Raw genomic sequence first — 21,478 nt, forward strand, 5'->3', positions numbered from 1 at the left:
CACTGACCGACGGACCGTCAACAAGGAAGTGTCGGATCGTAAAAACAAAGTAACTCCTGCGCGCGGCGGCTAAATGAAGAGTTTATTCTCATTTACAGTAATTTTACGCGTAAAATGTCCAACTTTAAAGGGCGCGTGCACGACATGGCGCGTGTGTACGAGCGCTACACCGAGTACGTGAGGAGGAACCCGGCCGCCACGGCGCAGCTGGAGAGCAGCGCGCGCACCCTGTCCTACCTCCTCGCAGGTCTCAGAGAAACCGTTCTTCATCACATCTTCTTCATCACGTAGGAGTCTTCATCATCACGTAGGAGTCTTCATCACATAGAGGAGTCTTCATCACATAGAGGAGTCTTCATCATCACGTAGAGGAGTCTTCATCACATAGAGGAGTCTTCATCATCACATAGAGGAGTCTTCATCATCACGTAGGAGTCTTCATCATCACGTAGGAGTCTTCATCATCACGTAGAGGAGTCTTCATCACATAGAGGAGTCTTCATCATCACGTAGAGGAGTCTTCATCACATAGAGGAGTCTTCATCATCACGTAGGAGTCTTCATCACATAGAGGAGTCTTCATCACATAGGAGTCTTCATCATCACGTAGAGGAGTCTTCATCACATAGAGGAGTCTTCATCACGTAGGAGTCTTCATCATCACGTAGAGGAGTCTTCATCATCATGTAGAGGAGTCTTCATCATCACGTAGAGGAGTCTTCATCACATCGAGGAGTCTTCATCATCACGTAGAGGAGTCTTCATCATCATGTAGAGGAGTCTTCATCACATAGAGGAGTCTTCGTCATCATGTAGAGGAGTCTTCATCATCACATAGAGGAGTCTTCATCATCATGTAGAGGAGTCTTCATCATCACATAGAGGAGTCTTCATCACATAGAGGAGTCTTCATCATCACGTAGGAGTCTTCATCATCACGTAGAGGAGTCTTCATCATCACGTAGAGGAGTCTTCATCACATAGAGGAGTCTTCATCATCATGTAGAGGAGTCTTCATCATCACGTAGAGGAGTCTTCATCACATAGAGGAGTCTTCATCATCACGTAGGAGTCTTCATCATCACGTAGAGGAGTCTTCATCATCACGTAGAGGAGTCTTCATCATCATGTAGAGGAGTCTTCATCACATAGAGGAGTCTTCATCATCACGTAGAGGAGTCTTCATCACATAGAGGAGTCTTCATCATCACGTAGAGGAGTCTTCATCACATAGAGGAGTCTTCATCACATAGAGGAGTCTTCATCACGTAGAGGAGTCTTCATCATCACGTAGAGGAGTCTTCATCATCATGTAGAGGAGTCTTCATCACATAGAGGAGTCTTCATCACGTAGAGGAGTCTTCATCATCACGTAGAGGAGTCTTCATCATCACGTAGAGGAGTCTTCATCATCATGTAGAGGAGTCTTCATCATCACGTAGAGGAGTCTTCATCACAGAGAGGAGTCTTCATCACAGAGAGGAGTCTTCATCATCACGTAGAGGAGTCTTCATCATCACGTAGAGGAGTCTTCATCACATAGAGGAGTCTTCATCACGTAGAGGAGTCTTCATCATCACGTAGAGGAGTCTTCATCATCACGTAGAGGAGTCTTCATCATCATGTAGAGGAGTCTTCATCATCACGTAGAGGAGTCTTCATCACAGAGAGGAGTCTTCATCACAGAGAGGAGTCTTCATCACATAGAGGAGTCTTCATCATCACGTAGAGGAGTCTTCATCATCACGTAGAGGAGTCTTCATCATCACATAGAGGAGTCTTCATCATGTAGAGGAGTCTTCATCATCATGTAGAGGAGTCTTCATCATCACATAGAGGAGTCTTCATCATCACGTAGAGGAGTCTTCATCATCATGTAGAGGAGTCTTCATCATCACGTAGAGGAGTCTTCATCATCACATAGAGGAGTCTTCATCATCACATAGGAGTCTTCATCATCACATAGGAGTCTTCATCATCATGTAGAGGAGTCTTCATCATCATGTAGAGGAGTCTTCATCACATAGAGGAGTCTTCATCATCACATAGAGGAGTCTTCATCATCACGTAGAGGAGTCTTCATCATCACATAGAGGAGTCTTCATCATCATGTAGAGGAGTCTTCATCATCACATAGGAGTCTTCATCATCACGTAGAGGAGTCTTCATCATGTAGAGGAGTCTTCATCACATAGAGGAGTCTTCATCATCACATAGAGGAGTCTTCATCACGTAGAGGAGTCTTCATCATCACGTAGAGGAGTCTTCATCATGTAGAGGAGTCTTCATCATCACATAGAGGAGTCTTCATCATCACGTAGAGGAGTCTTCATCATCACAAAGAGGAGTCTTCATCATCACGTAGAGGAGTCTTCATCATGTAGAGGAGTCTTCATCATCACGTAGAGGAGTCTTCATCATCACAAAGAGGAGTCTTCATCATCACGTAGAGGAGTCTTCATCATGTAGAGGAGTCTTCATCATCACGTAGAGGAGTCTTTATCATCACAAAGAGGAGTCTTCATCATCATGTAGAGGAGTCTTCATCATCACATAGGAGTCTTCATCATCACGTAGAGGAGTCTTCATCATGTAGAGGAGTCTTCTTCATCACAAAGAGGAGTCTTCATCATCACGTAGATGAACTCCTCTGATCCCACACATTATGATGTACTTTAAAAACAAGACTTTAACTGAGAGTGATGCTTGTTTTCATAGTTTTAATAGTGAATAACAACATCAAACATGTATTTAACGTTGTTTTGCTTCACTTTCAATGCTCAGAAAACAATAACACTTTTATTTAATATACATATCTACCGCTTGTGTACATAATAGTTGTTGTTTTCTGTGTTAGTCCATTAAAAACTAAGCAAACATTCCTCAAACACATGAAGCTGATTGTAAATCTTATTTTTCAGGAAGATTTGCAGATTCACATGAAATATCTGAACTAGGTGAGTATCTGTGTATTGTGTTATGTACGATTCATATACGTCAGGTATTCATAACATGAAACGTGTCTCCAGTGTATTCGGCCTCCAACCTGCTGGTTCTCTTCAACGACAGCATCCTGCGCAGAGAGCTGAGATGCTCCTCCCCCGTGGTGAGAGACAGACATAATACAGACCACGAGACAGACATAATACAGACCATAATACAGACCACAATACAGACCACGAGACAGACATAATACAGACCATAATACAGACCACAATACAGACCACGAGACAGACATAATACAGACCATAATACAGACCACGAGACAGACATAATACAGACCATAATACAGACCACAATACAGACCACGAGACAGACATAATACAGGCCATAATACAGACCACGAGACAGACATAATACAGACCATAATACAGACCACGAGACAGACATAATACAGACCATAATACAGACCACAATACAGACCACGAGACAGACATAATACAGACCACGAGACAGACATAATACAGACCATAATACAGACCACAATACAGACCACGAGACAGACATAATACAGACCATAATACAGACCATAATACAGACCACGAGACAGACATAATACAGACCACGAGACAGACATAATACAGGCCATAATACAGACCACAATACAGACCACGAGACAGACATAATACAGACCATAATACAGACCACGAGACAGACATAATACAGACCATAATACAGACCACGAGACAGACATAATACAGACCATAATACAGACCATAATACAGACCACGAGACAGACATAATACAGACCACGAGACAGACATAATACAGACCATAATACAGACCACGAGACAGACATAATACAGACCATAATACAGACCATAATACAGACCACGAGACAGACATAATACAGACCACAATACAGACCACGAGACAGACATAATACAGACCATAATACAGCCCATAATAACCCTGTGTGTCCCCAGCCGGTCTCCCAGAGGAGGCTCCTCATCTGGCTCTCTGTGCTGGAGCACATGGAGGTCTTCCTGGAGATGGGAGCCTGCAAGCTGTGGGGGGACCTGGGCCGCTGGCTGGTGATCGCCCTGATCCAGGTCTTCAAGTAAGACCTCATCAGACCCTTAGGATGAGGACCTCACCAGACCCCTTAGCATGAGGACCTCATCAGACCCTTAGGATGAGGACCTCATCAGACCCTTAGGATGAGGACCTCATCAGACCCTTAGGATGAGGACCTCATCAGACCCTTAGGATGAGGACCTCATCAGACCCCTTAGCATGAGGACCTCATCAGACCCTTAGGATGAGGACCTCATCAGACCCTTAGGATGAGGACCTCATCAGACCCTTAGGATGAGGACCTCATCAGACCCTTAGGATGAGGACCTCATCAGACCCCTTAGCATGAGGACCTCATCAGACCCTTAGGATGAGGACCTCATCAGACCCTTAGCATGAGGACCTCATCAGACCCTTAGGATGAGGACCTCATCAGACCCTTAGCATGAGGACCTCATCAGACCCTTAGGATGAGGACCTCACCAGACCCTTAGGATGAGGACCTCATCAGACCCTTAGCATGAGGACCTCACCAGACCCTTATGGTGCGTTCACACCGGACGCGGCGAAAAAATTCTCGACGCGTCTGACGCAGCAGTCTCGACGCGTGTCGAAAAAAGTGTGTTCACACCAGACGCGTCGGGGGCGGAGTCATAAATGGATCGAGGAACGACAGGACCGCAGAGTACTTCCATTAGTGGACCGAGCTGCTCTCCCACTGCGCTGCTCTCTCTCTTCTTCTCTCTTTGATACGTGTCTCTGAGACTTTTCCACCTCCGGCGGCAGATCTCCTGCCATGAAACACATATGCCGGCGGTTGGTTCAAGGTAAAGTACAACAAATCGCGAGAATAAAAGCAAATACATATATTCAAAACGTACCAGGGAGTCCCACGGCTTCTCCGACCTTGTTCCACGCTTTATCTTTATCGCTCCGGTTTCGGTAAGCATAAAGAGTTGTGTCATAAAGTTCGGGGTGCCCACAGACGGCGACAATAATCTTTTCCTCCATTTTTTCAACCGGCAGGACGATGACGAGCGGAGCTGCTCAACGCTGATTGGCTGACGCAACTATGACTCACGCGTCTTTGCTGCCCGAGTTGGGAAATTTCAACTCACGAGTCGAGGAGCTGCGTCTGTTCGCGCTGTTCGCTGAGTTCGCCCCGCGACAAACTCTCTGTTCGTGCTGCTTCAAACGCATCTGACGCGCTGCTCGCTGGAAAATACGCAGCTTCTACGCAGCTTCTACGCAGCTTCTACGCAGCTTCTACGCAGCTTCTACGCAGCTGTGCATTGACTTAACATGTAATCTCGTCGCGCGTCGAAATTTTGACGCGTCCGATGTGAACACACCCTTAGGATGAGGACCTCATCAGACCCTTAGGGTGAGGACCTCATCAGACCCTTAGGGTGAGGACCTCATCAGACCCTTAGGGTGAGGACCTCATCAGACCCCTTAGCATGAGGACCTCATCAGACCCTTAGGGTGAGGACCTCATCAGACCCTTAGGGTGAGGACCTCATCAGACCCTTAGGGTGAGGACCTCATCAGACCCTTAGGATGAGGACCTCATCAGACCCTTAGGGTGAGGACCTCATCAGACCCCTTAGCGTGAGGACCTCATCAGACCCTTAGGATGAGGACCTCATCAGACCCTTAGGATGAGGACCTCATCAGACCCTTAGGGTGAGGACCTCATCAGACCCTTAGGATGAGGACCTCATCAGACCCTTAGGATGAGGACCTCATCAGACCCTTAGCATGAGGACCTCATCAGACCCTTAGGGTGAGGACCTCATCAGACACTTAGGGTGAGGACCTCATCAGACCCTTAGGATGAGGACCTCATCAGACCCTTAGCGTGAGGACCTCATCAGACCCTTAGCGTGAGGACCTCATCAGACCCTTAGGGTGAGGACCTCATCAGACCCCTTAGCATGAGGACCTCATCAGACCCTTAGGATGAGGACCTCATCAGACCCCTAAGCATGAGGACCTCATCAGACCCTTAGGGTGAGGACCTCATCAGACCCCTTAGGATGAGGACTTCATCAGACCCTTAGCATGAGGACCTCATCAGACCCCTTAGGATGAGGACCTCATCAGACCCTTAGGATGAGGACCTCATCAGACCCCTAAGCATGAGGACCTCATCAGACCCCTAAGCATGAGGACCTCATCAGACCCTTAGGGTGAGGACCTCATCAGACCCTTAGGATGAGGACCTCATCAGACCCTTAGCATGAGGACCTCATCAGACCCTTAGGATGAGGACCTCATCAGACCCCTTAGCATGAGGACTGTGAGAGCCAGTATTCTGGTCTGACCACCCGTCTTCATCTCCAGGTCCATCCTCCGCCTGGTTCTTCTTCTGTGGTATAAGTCCGGCCTCCAGACGTCTCCTCCCATCCCCCCCCTGGACCGAGGGGCCGAGTGCGAGGCCGAAGGTCGGTTCTCCTCTTCTTCACAAGCTCCTCCTCATATTTAATGAGGAAGAGCTTCTTTTATTAGATATATGTATGTTATACTATATATATATATAATATTTATGTATTTTATACGATATATATATTATATATTATATTATATATATATATGTATTTTATATTATACATCTATACCTAATTATGTTCTAATATATATATATATTATTTATTTGTAATTATATATATATATTTTTTTTAATCTAGTGTATTTTATATTTATTTTATATATATATATTTTATATTTATACATGTTTTCTCTCCTCAGACGAGGGTCAGGAGGAGGAGCCAGAGGACGTCTGCTTTGTGGGTCAAAGGTCGGGTCGGGTCATCCGGCCTCTGGGCAGCGGTGAGAACATGTTTAATAATGTTTAATTATTAACCAGGTCAGAAAACAACCTTTAATCTTTAACTCAATAAGTTACTTATTAATAACCTTTACCTGAGGTCACAGAGGTCACAGAGGTCACTGACTGTCATTGATGTGATGTCATGGATTGAGGTTTGGCCAGAAAAACTTGATTTAAAATGTCAACCCACAGAACCCTTTAGTTTTAAAATAAAATAAAATAAAGAATACACAATTAAATAAAAAATATACAATAAAATGTATTTAAAAAAATTAAATACAGTTAAATAAATACAAAATATACAGTTAAATAAATAAAACATTCAATTAAATAAATAAAAATATACAATACAAAACACAAAAATATATACGATTAAATAAATTTAAATAGAATTTCAATACATTTAGTAAAGAAATAAATCAAAATAAGTAATAAACTTGATTTTAAATTGTAACCCATAGAATCCTTCATCTTTTTTAAATTTCATTTAATCACAAAAATGTAAATACATTAAATAAATAAAAAAATATACAATAAATTAAATTAAAATACATTCATTAAAGAAATGGATAAAACTACTAGTTAACGGTATCAGACCTCATGTCACCTGTCCCTGTGGTAAACCTCTCCCCCTCCCCCCTCCTCCCCTCTCTTCCTCCTCCCCCAGCCTCCTCCCTGCAGGCCCGGCTGTGGGCAGCACCGAGTCAGAAGAAGAAGAGGAGGAGCAGCCGCAGTGGAGAGAAGCTGCTCAGCAAGCCGACGCCGATGAGCCTCTGGGAGACTCTGGCGGAGTCGGCGTTTATCGGCCGGCCGCTGGTTCACCGTATCCCTCAGGCGTTCATATCTTATTCGTCCTCGGAGCGTTTTAGGATTGTGCATCGCTCGTGTTGACCTCTAGAGGGCAGACTACAGTTTCACCTGTAAGGTCACCTGTATGAGCAGATGGGCGTTAAAGCATTGTCCATATTTATCCCCAAAACACACACTTACACATACCTATACAGAATAAAATCCTTCTCATGTGACCATTGACAAATTTAAAAGCATAACAGTTAAGGTTTCAGACTTTTTTCCTGAGCCTGAACCCCCCTTCAGTGTTCTGCCTCGGACTCTGTGGGAAGCAGTCCTGGAAGCCGTGGCTCATCTCCGGAGCCCTGGAGCTCTCCAGGTCTGCAAGATTGTACTTTTAATGTATATGTATATTTAAAAATATATATATATATATGTATACATAATATATATATTATTTTAGATATATATTTAGTAATATATATATTATTTTTATTATATATATATATTTGTATTTATTTTTTAATATATATTTTATTATAATTAAGCCCTGGTTGTTGTAATACTCATATCGTCCAGCAGAGGCTGAAGTGCGTTTAAAAGCATTAATGTTTGTTTATAAAATACATTAGTAGCCTAAATAAGTGTGTTGGTGCACTTCAGCCTCATGTGGCCATAACTAGGTATTACAACCACAAACAGTTAAAACAGACTCTTCTCCCCGTTTCCCAGATACCAAGACATGCATTCAGGATTGAGTATTCATCGGGTGTCACGCTCTTCCTCTTCCTCTTCAGCTTGGCGGTCCTCAGTGACGGAAGGTTCCAGAACCGATGGGAGAGGACGGAGATGAGGAGGAGGCGCTTCCTGCTGCTGTACTACTTCCTGCGCTCGCCTTTCTACGACCGCCACGCAGAGTGAGCGCCGCATTTCAAGTGTTGACGCCTTGTTGTTGTTGTTGTTGTGACCAGTTGTTGATCTGCAGGGAGAAGATCCTCTTCCTGCTCAAACTTCTGGCCGACCACGTTCCAGGAATCGGCCTCGTCGCTCGTAAGTACGACGATACCTGAACGCACCACGACGGTCACGCAGATCATTTCTCCAGAGATTTGGAAAATAATGTGACGACTCCTCCCCCTCCTCCTGCTGCCCCTCCTCCTCCTCCTGCTGCTCCTGCCCCTCCTGCTCCTCCTGCTCCCTCTCCTCCTCCTCCTGCCCCTCCTCCTCCTGCTGCCCCTCCTCCTCCTCCTCCTGCTGCTCCTGCCCCTCCTGCTCCCTCTCCTGCTCCTCCTGCTCCCTCTCCTCCTCCTCCCTCTCCTCCTCCTCCTGCTGCCCCTCCTCCTCCTGCTGCTCCTGCCCCTCCTGCCCCTCCTGCCCCATCTCCTGCTCCCTCTCCTCCTCCTCCTGCTGCTCCTGCCCCTCCTGCCCCATCTCCTCCTCCTGCTCCCTCTCCTCCTCCTGCTGCTCCTGCCCCTCCTGCCCCATCTCCTCCTCCTGCCCCATCTCCTCCTCCTCCTCCTTCCCCTCTTCCCCCTCCCTCTCCCCCTCCTCCCCCTGCAGGCCCTCTGATGGACTACCTGCCCACCTGGCAGAAGGTCTACTTCTACAGCTGGGGGTAAAGCCCGTTCAGGAGAACCTCCTCACAGAACCTGACATCAGAAGAACCGCCTTTTAGATTGTCCTCATGAAACAGACGAACAGAGAACCTCCATGAATGTGTGTTCTGTGACCCCCTGATGAGGCTGAGGGACCCCCCCCCCCCCCATCACAGCCTGGAGAGGGTCTGGGTTCCAGTCCTCTAGAGGGTCTGGGGGGGTCTGGGTTCCAGGAGGAACCGGTCTGGACCAATGAGAACACGAGCCGGAGGTTTTTTAATCTTTATTCACAGAATGAATACAAATAAATATTTAAATGTTTCAGTTCGAGTTTATTTCATCACGCCAGGAGAATATTATGGTCTGTCAGAGGAACATTATGGTCTGTCTCTGGACTCAGACGGTGGCTTTGTTAACGAATGTAAACTGAAGACGGTCAGCCCTTCAAAATAAAAGGTTGAACTGCCGAGACAAGGCGGAGCCTATGGAGAGGAGGCGGAGCCTAGGGAGACATGGAGGCAGACTTCAGATTCAACCAGGGGGAAGATTTAGTTCCGTGAGCCGGGACTTTAAAGGACGTTATTTGAACTGTTTGAATGTCACGTGTTGGTTCTGGACTCTTTAGAACCAACATAATAAATACGTGTTTTAATAATATACATCTCACTGCAGCCTCTGGAAGTGTCAACGCACAGAAACAACAAACAACACCAGCTCATCAACTTCTGGACTCTTGTTGAACTTAACGATGGAAATAGATCCTGAACTTTTTATATCACAAAAACAAAAAGACATTCGAGTCAAAAACATTTCATTCATGTCTAAAGAATAAAATGTAAAAGAAGTTTTGAAAACTAAAGACCAAAATAAATGTTATAGGAAAAATAAAATACAGCCGGAGAGAAAATTCTGTTTCACTGGATGAGAGGGAGAGAGAGAGAGAGAAGGATATGAGAGAGAGAGGGAGAGAGAAGGATATGAGAGAGAGAAGGATATGAGAGAGAGAGAGAGAGAGAGGGAGAGAAGGATATGAGATAAAGAGGGAGAGAGAAGGATATGAGAGAGAGAGAGATATGAGAGAGAGACGGATATGAGAGAGAGGGATATGAGAGAGGGAGAAGGATATGAGAGAGAGAGAGAGGGATATGAGAGAGAGAGAGAGAGAGGGATATGAGAGAGAGAGAGGATATGAGAGAGAGAAGGATATGAGAGAGGGAGAAGGATATGAGAGAGAGAGAGAGAGAGGAGAGAGAGAGAGAGAGGGAGAGAGAGAAGGATGAGAGGAGGAGGAGGCTTAGTTTCCTCATGCAACCCTTCCTGTGCCCCTCTCTCTCTCTCTCTCCCTCTCTCTGTCAGCCAGGAGGCCGTCTACTCTTCGTGTGCCAGCTCGTCTTCTTCAGCTCCATCAGTAAGAGCCGTAACGATCCTGAGAGAAAACACAACATTATAAACACTAAACTATAACGTTGTTATCTAGACACTGTCGTAACCATAGAGACATGGCTCCTCCCACACTAAACTATAACGTTGTTATCTAGACACTGTCGTAACCATAGAGACATGGCTCCTCCCACACTAAACTATAACGTTGTTATCTAGACACTGTCGTAACCATAGAGACATGGCTCCTCCCACCTGGATGGTGTTCATGACCCCGTTGGCCAGCACGGCCATCTTTCCCGCGACAGTCTTCACTCCCTGTTTGAACTGAGCGATGTCGGGGCCGGCGGGGAGCACGCTGTCGAAGCCCGGGGCCCTGCCTGAGGAGACGAGGAGACGAGGAGATGAGGACACGAGCAATACGATACATTCTTCTTCTGCACAATCGTTGATTTAGATTCCCACCAAGACGAGAGCAGCAGATGTGGATTCACTGTTTGTGTGTTTTAGAAAGCGACGGAGCTTTAATCTGTAAAGTGAAGAGTATCAAACAAACAAACAAACAAACAAGCAGGCGTCACCCTTCAGGTCGCGCCCCTCCCCAAACAGGTCAGCTGAGCTGATGGAGGTGCTCCCAGACATGGTCTCCAGTCGGCTCTTAGCGTCATACTGAAAATAAACAACAACAACACTGTCAACACCAGGAAGAGGACAACAACGCCATGTCTCATCTCAACAACAACAGCATTTACAAGTCGTCTCCTCCTCTGGAGACCTCCTCAGCCTCCTCACCTCCGCGCTGCTCTCCCGGCCAAAGAACATGTCCGATGAGATGGCCTTGGCGTTGGCGAACTTCTGCCGCGCCTCGAGGGACTCGGCCGCCGCCGCCGCCACGTCGGCTTTCCTTCTGCTGGGAAGTCTGGAGGCCACACCCCGAGTCAGAGCCCCACTTCCTGTTCCCCTCTAAACACAAGCCCCACTTCCTGTTCCCTCTAAACAGAGTGTAGCTACCTCTCTCCAATGGGCTGGATGGTGGAGATGGTGACCTCCTCTTTAGGCTCCTCCTTCTCCAGAGCCCAGGAGGTGCTGAAGGAGGCGGCTCCTCCCTCGGTGTCCCACCGGGATCCAAAGCTGTCTCCCACGGTAAACGGGTTGTCCTTGTACCTGGAACATCAAGGCAGCGGATGATGATGATGACTCCTCCTCCTCCTCCTCCTCACATCAAAGATGTAATATGCATAATGTGTCCCTCGGTTGACACCATGACCAGAGAGCAATGCATTGTGGGAGTTGTGGTTCTGCTAACGTCAGCGCAGCTCGTTTCTCTCATCACTTCTAGAACAGGTCTTATATGTATATTGGTTGATATGATTCCTGTGGTACGTACTTGGGGGGTCCGGAGCTGAAGCCCGGCTCCTCAAACATGTCCAGTTTGGAGCGGGAGGAGGAGGACTTGACGCCCACGGGGGTCTCCTGCTCGATCACCTGCATCTCTGACATCACGGAGTGGGACATGGCGCTGGGGGAGGTGGGGGGTCAACGTGAGGGGGTCAACGTGTGTGTGGGGGGTCAACGTGAGGGGGTCAACGTGTGTGTGTGGGGGGTCAACGTGAGGGGTCAACGTGTGTGTGTGTGGGGGGTCAACGTGAGGGGGTCAACGTGTGTGTGTGTGTGGGGGGTCAACGTGAGGGGGTCAACGTGTGTGTGTGTGTGGGGGTCAACGTGAAGGGGGGTCAACGTGTGTGTGTGTGGGGGGGGTCAACGTGAAGGGGGGTCAACGTGTGTGTGTGTGTGTGGGGTCAACGTGAGGGGGTCAACGTGTGTGTGTGTGTGTGTGGGGGTTAACGTGAGGGGTCAACGTGTGTGTGTGTGTGTGTGGGGGTTAACGTGAGGGGGTCAACATGTGTGTGTGTGTGTGTGTGTGGGGGGTCAACGTGAGGGGGTCAACGTGTGTGTGTGTGTGTGTGTGGGGGTTAACGTGAGGGGTCAACATGTGTGTGTGTGTGTGTGTGTGGGGGTCAACGTGAGGGGGTCAACGTGTGTGTGTGTGTGTGGGGGTCAACGTGAGGGGGTCAACGTGTGTGTGTGGGGGGTCAACGTGTGTGTGGGGGTCAACGTGTGTGTGTATGGGGGTCAACGTGAGGGGGTCAACGTGTGTGTGTGGGGGGTCAACGTGAGGGGGTCAATGTGTGTGTGTATGGGGGGTCAACGTGAGGGGGTCAACGTGTGTGTGTGGGGGTCAACGTGAGGGGTCAACGTGTGTGTGTGTGTGGGGGTCAACGTGAGGGGGTCAACGTGTGTGTGTGTGTATGGGGGTCAACGTGAGGGGGGGTCAACATGTGTGTGTGTGGGGGGGTCAACGTGAGGGGGGGTCAACGTGTGTGTGTGTATGGGGGGGTCAACGTGAGGGGGGGTCAACGTGTGTGTGTGTGGGGGTCAACGTGAGGGGGTCAACGTGTGTGTGTATGGGGGTCAACGTGAAGGGGGTCACGTGTGTGTGTGGGGGTCAACGTGAGGGGGGGTCAACGTGTGTGTGTGTATGGGGGGGGGTCAACGTGAGGGGGGGTCAACGTGTGTGTGTGTATGGGGGGGGTCAACGTGAGGGGGTCAACGTGTGTGTGGGGGTCAACGTGAGGGGGGGTCAACGTGTGTGTGTGTATGGGGGGGGTCAACGTGAGGGGGTCAACGTGTGTGTGTGTATGGGGGGGGTCAACGTGAGGGGGGGGTGTACCTCCTGTTGCCGAAGCCCATCCCCAGCCTCTCCGCCTGCTCCCTCTTCTTGCCCTCCAGGCTCTGGATCTTCTTCTCCTCCATCTTCCTGTCGATCTCCAGCTCCTTGTAGGCCAGACGCATGGAGGCCACGCTGAGGAGTCACAGGGAGTCACCACGAGTCACGACAAGTCACCACGAGTCACCACGAGTCACGACAAGTCACCACGAGTCACGACAAGTCACCACGAGTCACGACAAGTCACCACGAGTCACGACAAGTCACCACGAGTCACGTCAAGTCACCACGAGTCACGACAAGCCAGCACGAGTCACGACAAGTCACCACGAGTCACGACAAGTCACCACGAGTCACGACAAGTCACCACGAGTCACGACAAGTCACCACGAGTCACGTCAAGTCACCACGAGTCACGACAAGTCACCACGAGTCACGACAAGTCACCACGAGTCACGTCAAGTCACCACGAGTCACGACAAGTCACCACGAGTCACGACAAGTCACCACGAGTCACGACAAGTCACCACGAGTCACGACAAGTCACCACGAGTCACGACAAGTCACCACGAGTCACGACAAGTCACCACGAGTCACGACGAGTCACGTCACGAGTCACGACGAGTCAGCACGAGTCACGACGAGTCACCACGAGTCACCACGAGTCACGACAAGTCACCACGAGTCACGACAAGTCACCACGAGTCACGACAAGTCACCACGAGTCACGACAAGTCACCACGAGTCACGACAAGTCACCACGAGTCACGACAAGTCACCACGAGTCACGAAGTCACCACGAGTCACGACAAGTCACGAGTCACGACAAGTCACCACGAGTCACGACAAGTCACCACGAGTCACGACAAGTCACCACGAGTCACGACAAGTCACCACGAGTCACGACAAGTCACCACGAGTCACGACAAGTCACCACGAGTCACGACAAGTCACCACGAGTCACGACAAGTCACCACGAGTCACGACAAGTCACCACGAGTCACGACAAGTCACCACGAGTCACGACAAGTCACCACGAGTCACGACAAGTCACCACGAGTCACGACAAGTCACCACGAGTCACGACAAGTCAGCACGAGTCACGACAAGTCACGACAATTCACCACGAGTCACGACAAGTCACCACGAGTCACGACAAGTCACCACGAGTCACGACAAGTCACCACGAGTCACGACAAGTCACCACGAGTCACGACAAGTCACCACGAGTCACGACAAGTCACCACGAGTCACGACAAGTCACCACGAGTCACGACAAGTCACCACGAGTCACGACAAGTCACCACGAGTCACGTCAAGTCACCACGAGTCACGACAAGTCACCACGAGTCACGACAAGTCACCACGAGTCACCACGAGTCACGACAAGTCACCACGAGTCACGTCAAGTCACCACGCGTCACGACAAGTCAGCACGAGTCACGACAAGTCAGCACGAGTCACGACAAGTCACCACGAGTCACGTCAAGTCACCACGAGTCACGACAAGTCACCACGAGTCACGACAAGTCAGCACGAGTCAGCACAAGTAACCACGAGTCACCACGAGTCACAGCGAGTCACCACGAGTCAGCATGAGTCACGACGAGTCACCACGAGTCCGCACGAGTCACGACAAGTCACGCGAGTCACGACGAGTCTGCACGAGTCACGACGAGTCCGCACGAGTCACGAGAGTCACGACGAGTCAGCACAAGTAACCACGAGTCACAGCGAGTCACCACGAGTCACGAGTCACCACGAGTCACAGCGAGTCACCACGAGTCAGCACGAGTTACGACAAGTCAGCACGAGTCACACCGGAGCACAGAGACAGACATGAATGAAGACGAGGGGAGGAAGAGCGGTCCTCACATGGACTCATCGGCTTGTTTCTTGGACTCGGCGACCCGGTCCTCTCGCATCTTCTCGGCCAACTGCGCCTGCTTCTCCACCTCAGAGAAGTTCTTGTTGCTCACCTTCTGGGCCCCCAGACCTTTCTTGGCCCCCAGCTGCAAGGCACATGTTCAAGGTCACAGGTTCAAGGTCACAGGTCACATGTTCACAAGTCACATGTTTAAAGGTCACATGTTCACATGTTTAAAGGTCACAGGTCCCATGTTTAAAGGTCCCATGTTTAAAGGTCACAGGTCACATGTTCTCGTGTCACATGTTTAAAGGTCACATGTCCCATGTTTAAAGGTCACAGGGCACATGTTTAAAGGTCACATGTTTAAAGGTCACAGGTCACATGTTCTCGTGTCACATGTTTAAAGGTCACAGGTCACATGTTTAAAGGTCACAGGCTCCAGGCTCACCCCTCTCCTGGTGGTCATGGGCTTCTTCTTGCCGATGATGGAGGGCTTCACATCTGCAACAAGAGGAAGACGATGACTCTTTGATCTTCTTCCCCCGCGTGCTGAGAAACAATGTCGAGTGGCGGTCCGGGCACAGCCAATCACACGCTGCCTCTTGCGGGGGGTGTAAACATCCTCATGAACAGCACCTGAAGGCCTCCGTTCCGAGGAATGTGAGGGAGGAACTCTCTCTCTCTCTCTCTCTCTCTCTCTCTCTCTCTCTCTCTCTCTCTCTCTCTCTCTCTCTCTCTCTCTCTCTCTCTCTCTCTCTCTCTCTCTCTCTCTCTCTCTCTCTCTCTCTCTCTCTCTCTCTCTCTCTCTCTCTCTCTCTCTCTCTCTCTCTCTCTCTCTCTCTCTCTCTCTCTCTCTCTCTCTCTCTCTCTCTCTCTCTCTCTCTCTCTCAGCTCGGGTCCAGTCTCCACTCACAGCTTCCAGTCCTTCTCAACACGTGGTACTCACGGGCGTCACCCGGGCCGCTCAGCTGTGAGGTCACAGCGGCGCCGTTCTGCTGCGTTGCCGCGCTCCAGCCGTCCACCGTCTGACCGCCAAACGAAAGACATGACCTTCATTCATCACGTCAGATGCAACATGATGGCTGAGGAGTATATCTATAAATACATATGTATATCAATATATATAATATATATTGATAATGTCAACAATATGTCATTAATTAATTAATAAATGGTGATTTTATTCCTTACATCTATTTTCTTGGCCACACTGACATATTTTAGTCTCACTCTTAACATGATTTTGTTGTATTAATGTTATTTTTTGATACTATCAATAACTTTAGTTTCAGATGTGCTGTTGTAACTAACTAAACTGGTCATATTAAAAAGGGACAATTTATGAGTTTATATATGATATATTGTTAATAATTGACTCCAAATATGTTCAAACGGCCTCAAATAATGATATGATATATACCTTTATTCGTCCCACAGTGGGGAAATTTCAAAAACAAAAATAATCCACCAATACTAAAATAATAAAACGTAAAGATGTGGTGAACATCTATTGATCACAAACGTATTTATTGAAGATGCCTGCCAGTGTTATTTAAACACACACAAGCACAAACACACGCACCTGTGTGGTGAGCTCATCAAAGAAGTCGGCCTCCTTCCTCTCGGCCGCTGGCGGAGCGCTTTCTGCCGACGACTCGATCCACAGCTGAAACAAAACAATCAGTGACGCGTTCAGCCCGGTGGATCTGATCGGCACGCAGACACGGGACCAGATAGAACCAGATAGAACCAGATCAGATCAGGTTAGACCAGATCGGCATGGAACGCATCAGAGACCAAACATCATGGAGAGAACACGAGAACACACACACACACACACACACACACACACACACACACACACACACACACACACACACACACACACACACACACACACACACACACACACACACACACACACACACACACACACACACACACACACACACACACACACACACACACACAGTCGTGACTCACGTCCGACCCGTACTTGGACAGCGCGGCGTTGGCCTGCTGCCGGACCTTCTCCCGGTACAGCTGCGCCGCGCAGCTGTTGTACTTGGCGGTGGTGTCGCCGGTGGAGCAGCCGTGCTGCCGGAAGAACACCGTCTGCCAAACAGACGGAGCGTCACGCCGATTAGCCGACCGCGGGATGTCCCGACCGCAACGGGCGGCGCAGCCTTGGAAACGGGCCAGAGCCAAAAACACTTACCGCGTTGGAGTTGCCTCCAACCTGCATGCAGCGCAGCTGAAACCAGTTCCAGTTGGAGTCCAGCTCAGTGGACCTGAGGCAGAGAGGCAGGGAGGCAGAGAGGTAGATAGACAGAGAGGTAGAGACAAAGAGGCGCAGAGACATAGAGACAGAGAGGCAGAGAGACAAAGAGGCAGAGAGACAACGAGGCAGAGACAAAGAGGCAGAGAGACAAAGAGGCAGAGAGGTAGAGAGGCAGAGAGACAAAGAGGCAGCGAGACAAAGAGGCAGAGAGACAACGAGGCAGAGACAACGAGGCAGAGAGACAAAGAGGCAGAGAGACAAAGAGGCAGAGAGACAACGAGGCAGAGACAAAGAGGCAGAGAGACAAAGAGGCAGAGAGACAAAGAGACAAAGAGGCAGAGAGACCAAGAGGCAGAGACTAAGAGGCAGAGAGACAAGAGGCAGAGAGACAAAGAGGCAGAGAGACAACGAGGCAGAGACAAAGAGGCAGAGAGACAACGAGGCAGAGAGACAACGAGGCAGAGAGACAAGAGGCAGAGAGACAAGAGGCAGAGAGAGGCAGAGACAAGAGGCAGAGAGACAGAGGCAGAGGCAGAGAGAGACAACGAGGCAGAGAGACAAAGGGACAACGAGGCAGAGAGACAGATGGCAGAGAGACAAAGAGGCAGAGAGACAACGAGGCAGCGAGACAGAGGCAGAGAGACAACGAGGCAGAGAGACAACGAGGCAGAGACAACGAGGCAGAGAGACAAAGAGGCAGAGAGACAAAGAGGCAGAGAGACAACGAGGCAGAGAGACAAAGAGGCAGAGAGACAACGAGGCAGAGAGACAACGAGGCAGAGAGACAACGAGGCAGAGAGACAGAGGCAGAGAGACAACGAGGCAGAGAGACAACGAGGCAGAGAGACAGAGGCAGAGAGACAACGAGGCAGAGAGACAACGAGGCAGAGAGACAAAGGGACAACGAGGCAGAGAGACAGACGGCAGAGAGACAAAGAGGCAGAGAGACAACGAGGCAGAGACAAAGAGGCAGAGAGACAAAGAGGCAGAGAGGTAGAGAGACAAAGAGGCAGAGAGACAAAGAGGCAGAGAGACAACGAGGCAGAGAGACAACGAGGCAGAGAGATCAGCACCAGTATCACAGAGAATATGTTCAGACCTGTTTGAACAGCAGGAATCTGATCATTTACATTTAGATACTGAATAAAGACACATTGTGTTGTTGTTGTTGTTGTTGTTGCCGCTCACCTGATGAAGCTGAGGTGCACGCCCAGTGAGCGGTGGACGCCGGAGCAGTCGATGCACAAGAACACGCCGTGAGAGATGCTCGCCCAGCTGGGGCTCTTGGCCACGCAGTCGAAACATGCCTACACACACACAAACAGAGACACACACACACACACACAGACACACAGAGACACACAGAGACACACACACACAGAGACAGAGACACACACACACAGACACACACACACACACACACACACACACACACACACACACACACACACAGACACACACACACAGACACACACACACACACACACACACACACACACACACACAGACACACACACACACACAGACACACACACACACACACACACACACACACACACACACACACACACAGACACACACACACACACACACAGACACACACACACACACACACACACACACAGAGACACACACACACACACACACACACACACAGACAGACACACACACACAGACACACACACACACACACACACACACACACACACACACACACACAGACACACACACACACACACACACACACACACACACACACACACAGACACACACACACACACAGAGACACAGACACACACACACACACACACACACACACACACACACACAGACACACACACACAGACACACACACACACACACACACACACACACACAGAGACACACACACAGACACACACACACACACACACACAGACACACACACAGACACACACACACACACACACACACACACAGTACACACACAGTACACAGACACAGTGACACACACATGTGACACACACACACACAGTGTGTACACTGACACACACACAGTGTGTACCTGATGTGTAGTAGAGCAGTGTGTACACTGATGTGTAGTAGAGCAGTGTACCTGAGTAGCAGTGTACCTGATGGTAGAGCAGTGTGTACCTGATGTGTAGTAGAGCAGTGTGTGCCTGATGTGTAGTAGAGCAGTGTGTACCTGATGTGTAGTAGAGCAGTGTGTACCTGATGTGTAGTAGAGCAGTGTGTACCTGATGTGTAGTAGAGCAGTGTGTACCTGATGTAGTAGAGCAGTGTGTACCTGATGTGTAGTAGAGCAGTGTGTACCTGATGTGTAGTAGAGCAGTGTGTACCTGATGTGTAGTAGAGCAGTGTGTACCTGATGTGTAGTAGAGCAGTGTGTACCTGATGTGTAGTAGAGCAGTGTGTACCTGATGTGTAGTAGAGCAGTGTGTACCTGATGTGTAGTAGAGCAGTGTGTACCTGATGTGTAGTAGAGCAGTGTGTACCTGATGTGTAGTAGAGCAGTGTGTGTACCTGATGTGTAGTAGAGCAGTGTGTACCTGATGTGTAGTAGAGCAGTGTGTACCTGATGTGTAGTAGAGCAGTGTGTACCTGATGTGTAGTAGAGCAGTGTGTACCTGATGTGTAGTAGAGCAGTGTGTGTACCTGATGTGTAGTAGAGCAGTGTGTACCTGATGTGTAGTAGAGCAGTGTGTACCTGATGTGTAGTAGAGCAGTGTGTACCTGATGTGTAGTAGAGCAGTGTGTACCTGATGTGTAGTAGAGCAGTGTGTACCTGATGTGTAGTAGAGCAGTGTGTACCTGATGTGTAGTAGAGCAGTGTGTACCTGATGTGTAGTAGAGCAGTGTGTACCTGATGTGTAGTAGAGCAGTGTGTACCTGATGTGTAGTAGAGCAGTGTGTACCTGATGTGTAGTAGAGCAGTGTGTACCTGATGTGTAGTAGAGCAGTGTGTACCTGATGTGTAGTAGAGCAGTGTGTACCTGATGTGTAGTAGAGCAGTGTGTACCTGATGTGTAGTAGAGCAGTGTGTGTACCTGATGTGTAGTAGAGCAGTGTGTACCTGATGTGTAGTAGAGCAGTGTGTACCTGATGTGTAGTAGAGCAGTGTGTACCTGATGTGTAGTAGAGCAGTGTGTACCTGATGTGTAGTAGAGCAGTGTGTACCTGATGTGTAGTAGAGCAGTGTGTACCTGATGTGTAGTAGAGCAGTGTGTACCTGATGTGTAGTAGAGCAGTGTGTACCTGATGTGTAGTAGAGCAGTGTGTACCTGATGTGTAGTAGAGCAGTGTGTACCTGATGTGTAGTAGAGCAGTGTGTACCTGATGTGTAGTAGAGCAGTGTGTACCTGATGTGTAGTAGAGCAGTGTGTACCTGATGTGTAGAAGTATGCAGTATAATGTATATAAGTACCTCAGTGACTCATCAGTAAAGTTCACTCCTGGACTCTATTGAGCTGCTCAGAGTAGAATCAGAAAATAGACCCGACGACGCGACGCGAGTGCATGAAGCGGCCGGTGTGACGTCACTGGTGGCCATTAGGTCCAACACCTGCCCAACGTAAACACCTCCACTGACCCGCGTCTCATTGGCCAGGCTAACCCGTGACCCCGTGAACCCGTGAGCCCGTGACCCGGTGAACCCGTGACCCGGTGAACCCGTGACCCCGTGACCCGGTGAACCCGTTAACCCGTGAGGTCGACGTGGCCTTTACGTTAGACGCTAGCAGCCGTTAGCTCCCACCTAGCCGCGGGCCTCTGCTCGGGACCGGAAAGAGTCAACCGACAGAAAGCACGCGCCACACCGACATGACGACACGCGCGCGCGCGGCGGAGTATCGTCCGGTTACCTTGTTCGTAGCGACGGATCTTAACCGTTTGAAAATGCTCAGGATCTCAGTCTTATTTGGTTCCGTAGCCATCTTGCCACTCTTGAAGGTTTCTATGAGGTGACGTCACTACGGGTCGCCGTTGG

General features: G+C 49.2%; 2 protein-coding genes across 2 annotated transcripts; one reads left to right on the forward strand and one right to left on the reverse strand.

Moving 5' to 3' along the window:
- The first annotated feature begins 9 nt into the window (after positions 1-9).
- On the forward strand, positions 10-9,555 carry pex16 (peroxisomal biogenesis factor 16). Its single transcript, XM_056413350.1, has 11 exons — positions 10-247; positions 2,922-2,957; positions 3,030-3,106; positions 3,927-4,060; positions 6,364-6,464; positions 6,769-6,849; positions 7,518-7,673; positions 7,946-8,018; positions 8,437-8,556; positions 8,625-8,689; positions 9,200-9,555. The coding sequence occupies exons 1-11, from the start codon at positions 115-117 to the stop codon at positions 9,256-9,258; spliced, it is 1,035 nt and encodes a 344-aa protein (XP_056269325.1). The 5' UTR covers positions 10-114; the 3' UTR covers positions 9,259-9,555.
- Positions 9,503-21,460, reverse strand: arfgap2 (ADP-ribosylation factor GTPase activating protein 2). Its single transcript, XM_056413312.1, has 15 exons — positions 21,354-21,460; positions 18,682-18,800; positions 17,431-17,503; positions 17,196-17,327; positions 16,795-16,878; positions 16,159-16,237; positions 15,661-15,713; positions 15,218-15,354; positions 13,346-13,477; positions 12,002-12,133; positions 11,626-11,778; positions 11,407-11,533; positions 11,196-11,283; positions 10,870-10,994; positions 9,503-10,660 (listed from the first exon to the last, which is right to left on the reverse strand). Exons 1-15 carry the CDS (start codon positions 21,423-21,425, stop codon positions 10,640-10,642), a joined length of 1,527 nt encoding a protein of 508 aa, XP_056269287.1. The 5' UTR covers positions 21,426-21,460; the 3' UTR covers positions 9,503-10,639.
- Positions 21,461-21,478: the final 18 nt, after the last annotated feature.

The sequence above is a fragment of the Pseudoliparis swirei genome, chromosome 4, assembly GCF_029220125.1.
Source record: "Pseudoliparis swirei isolate HS2019 ecotype Mariana Trench chromosome 4, NWPU_hadal_v1, whole genome shotgun sequence".
NCBI lineage: Eukaryota > Metazoa > Chordata > Actinopteri > Perciformes > Liparidae > Pseudoliparis > Pseudoliparis swirei.

Excerpts from the sequence above, each read along its gene's own strand:
- pex16 (XM_056413350.1), top strand. The coding sequence starts at position 115 with ATGTCCAACTTTAAAGGGCGCGTGCACGACATGGCGCGTGTGTACGAG. Across the intron at positions 6,465-6,768 it reads GGCCGAGTGCGAGGCCGAAG|ACGAGGGTCAGGAGGAGGAG; the intron begins GTCGGTTCTCCT and ends TTCTCTCCTCAG. Across the intron at positions 8,557-8,624 it reads TTCTACGACCGCCACGCAGA|GGAGAAGATCCTCTTCCTGC; the intron begins GTGAGCGCCGCA and ends GTTGATCTGCAG.
- arfgap2 (XM_056413312.1), bottom strand. The coding sequence starts at position 21,425 with ATGGCTACGGAACCAAATAAGACTGAGATCCTGAGCATTTTCAAACGG. Across the intron at positions 11,779-12,001 it reads TTCAGCTCCGGACCCCCCAA|GTACAAGGACAACCCGTTTA; the intron begins GTACGTACCACA and ends TTGATGTTCCAG. Across the intron at positions 10,661-10,869 it reads GGGTCATGAACACCATCCAG|GATCGTTACGGCTCTTACTG; the intron begins GTGGGAGGAGCC and ends GTTTTCTCTCAG.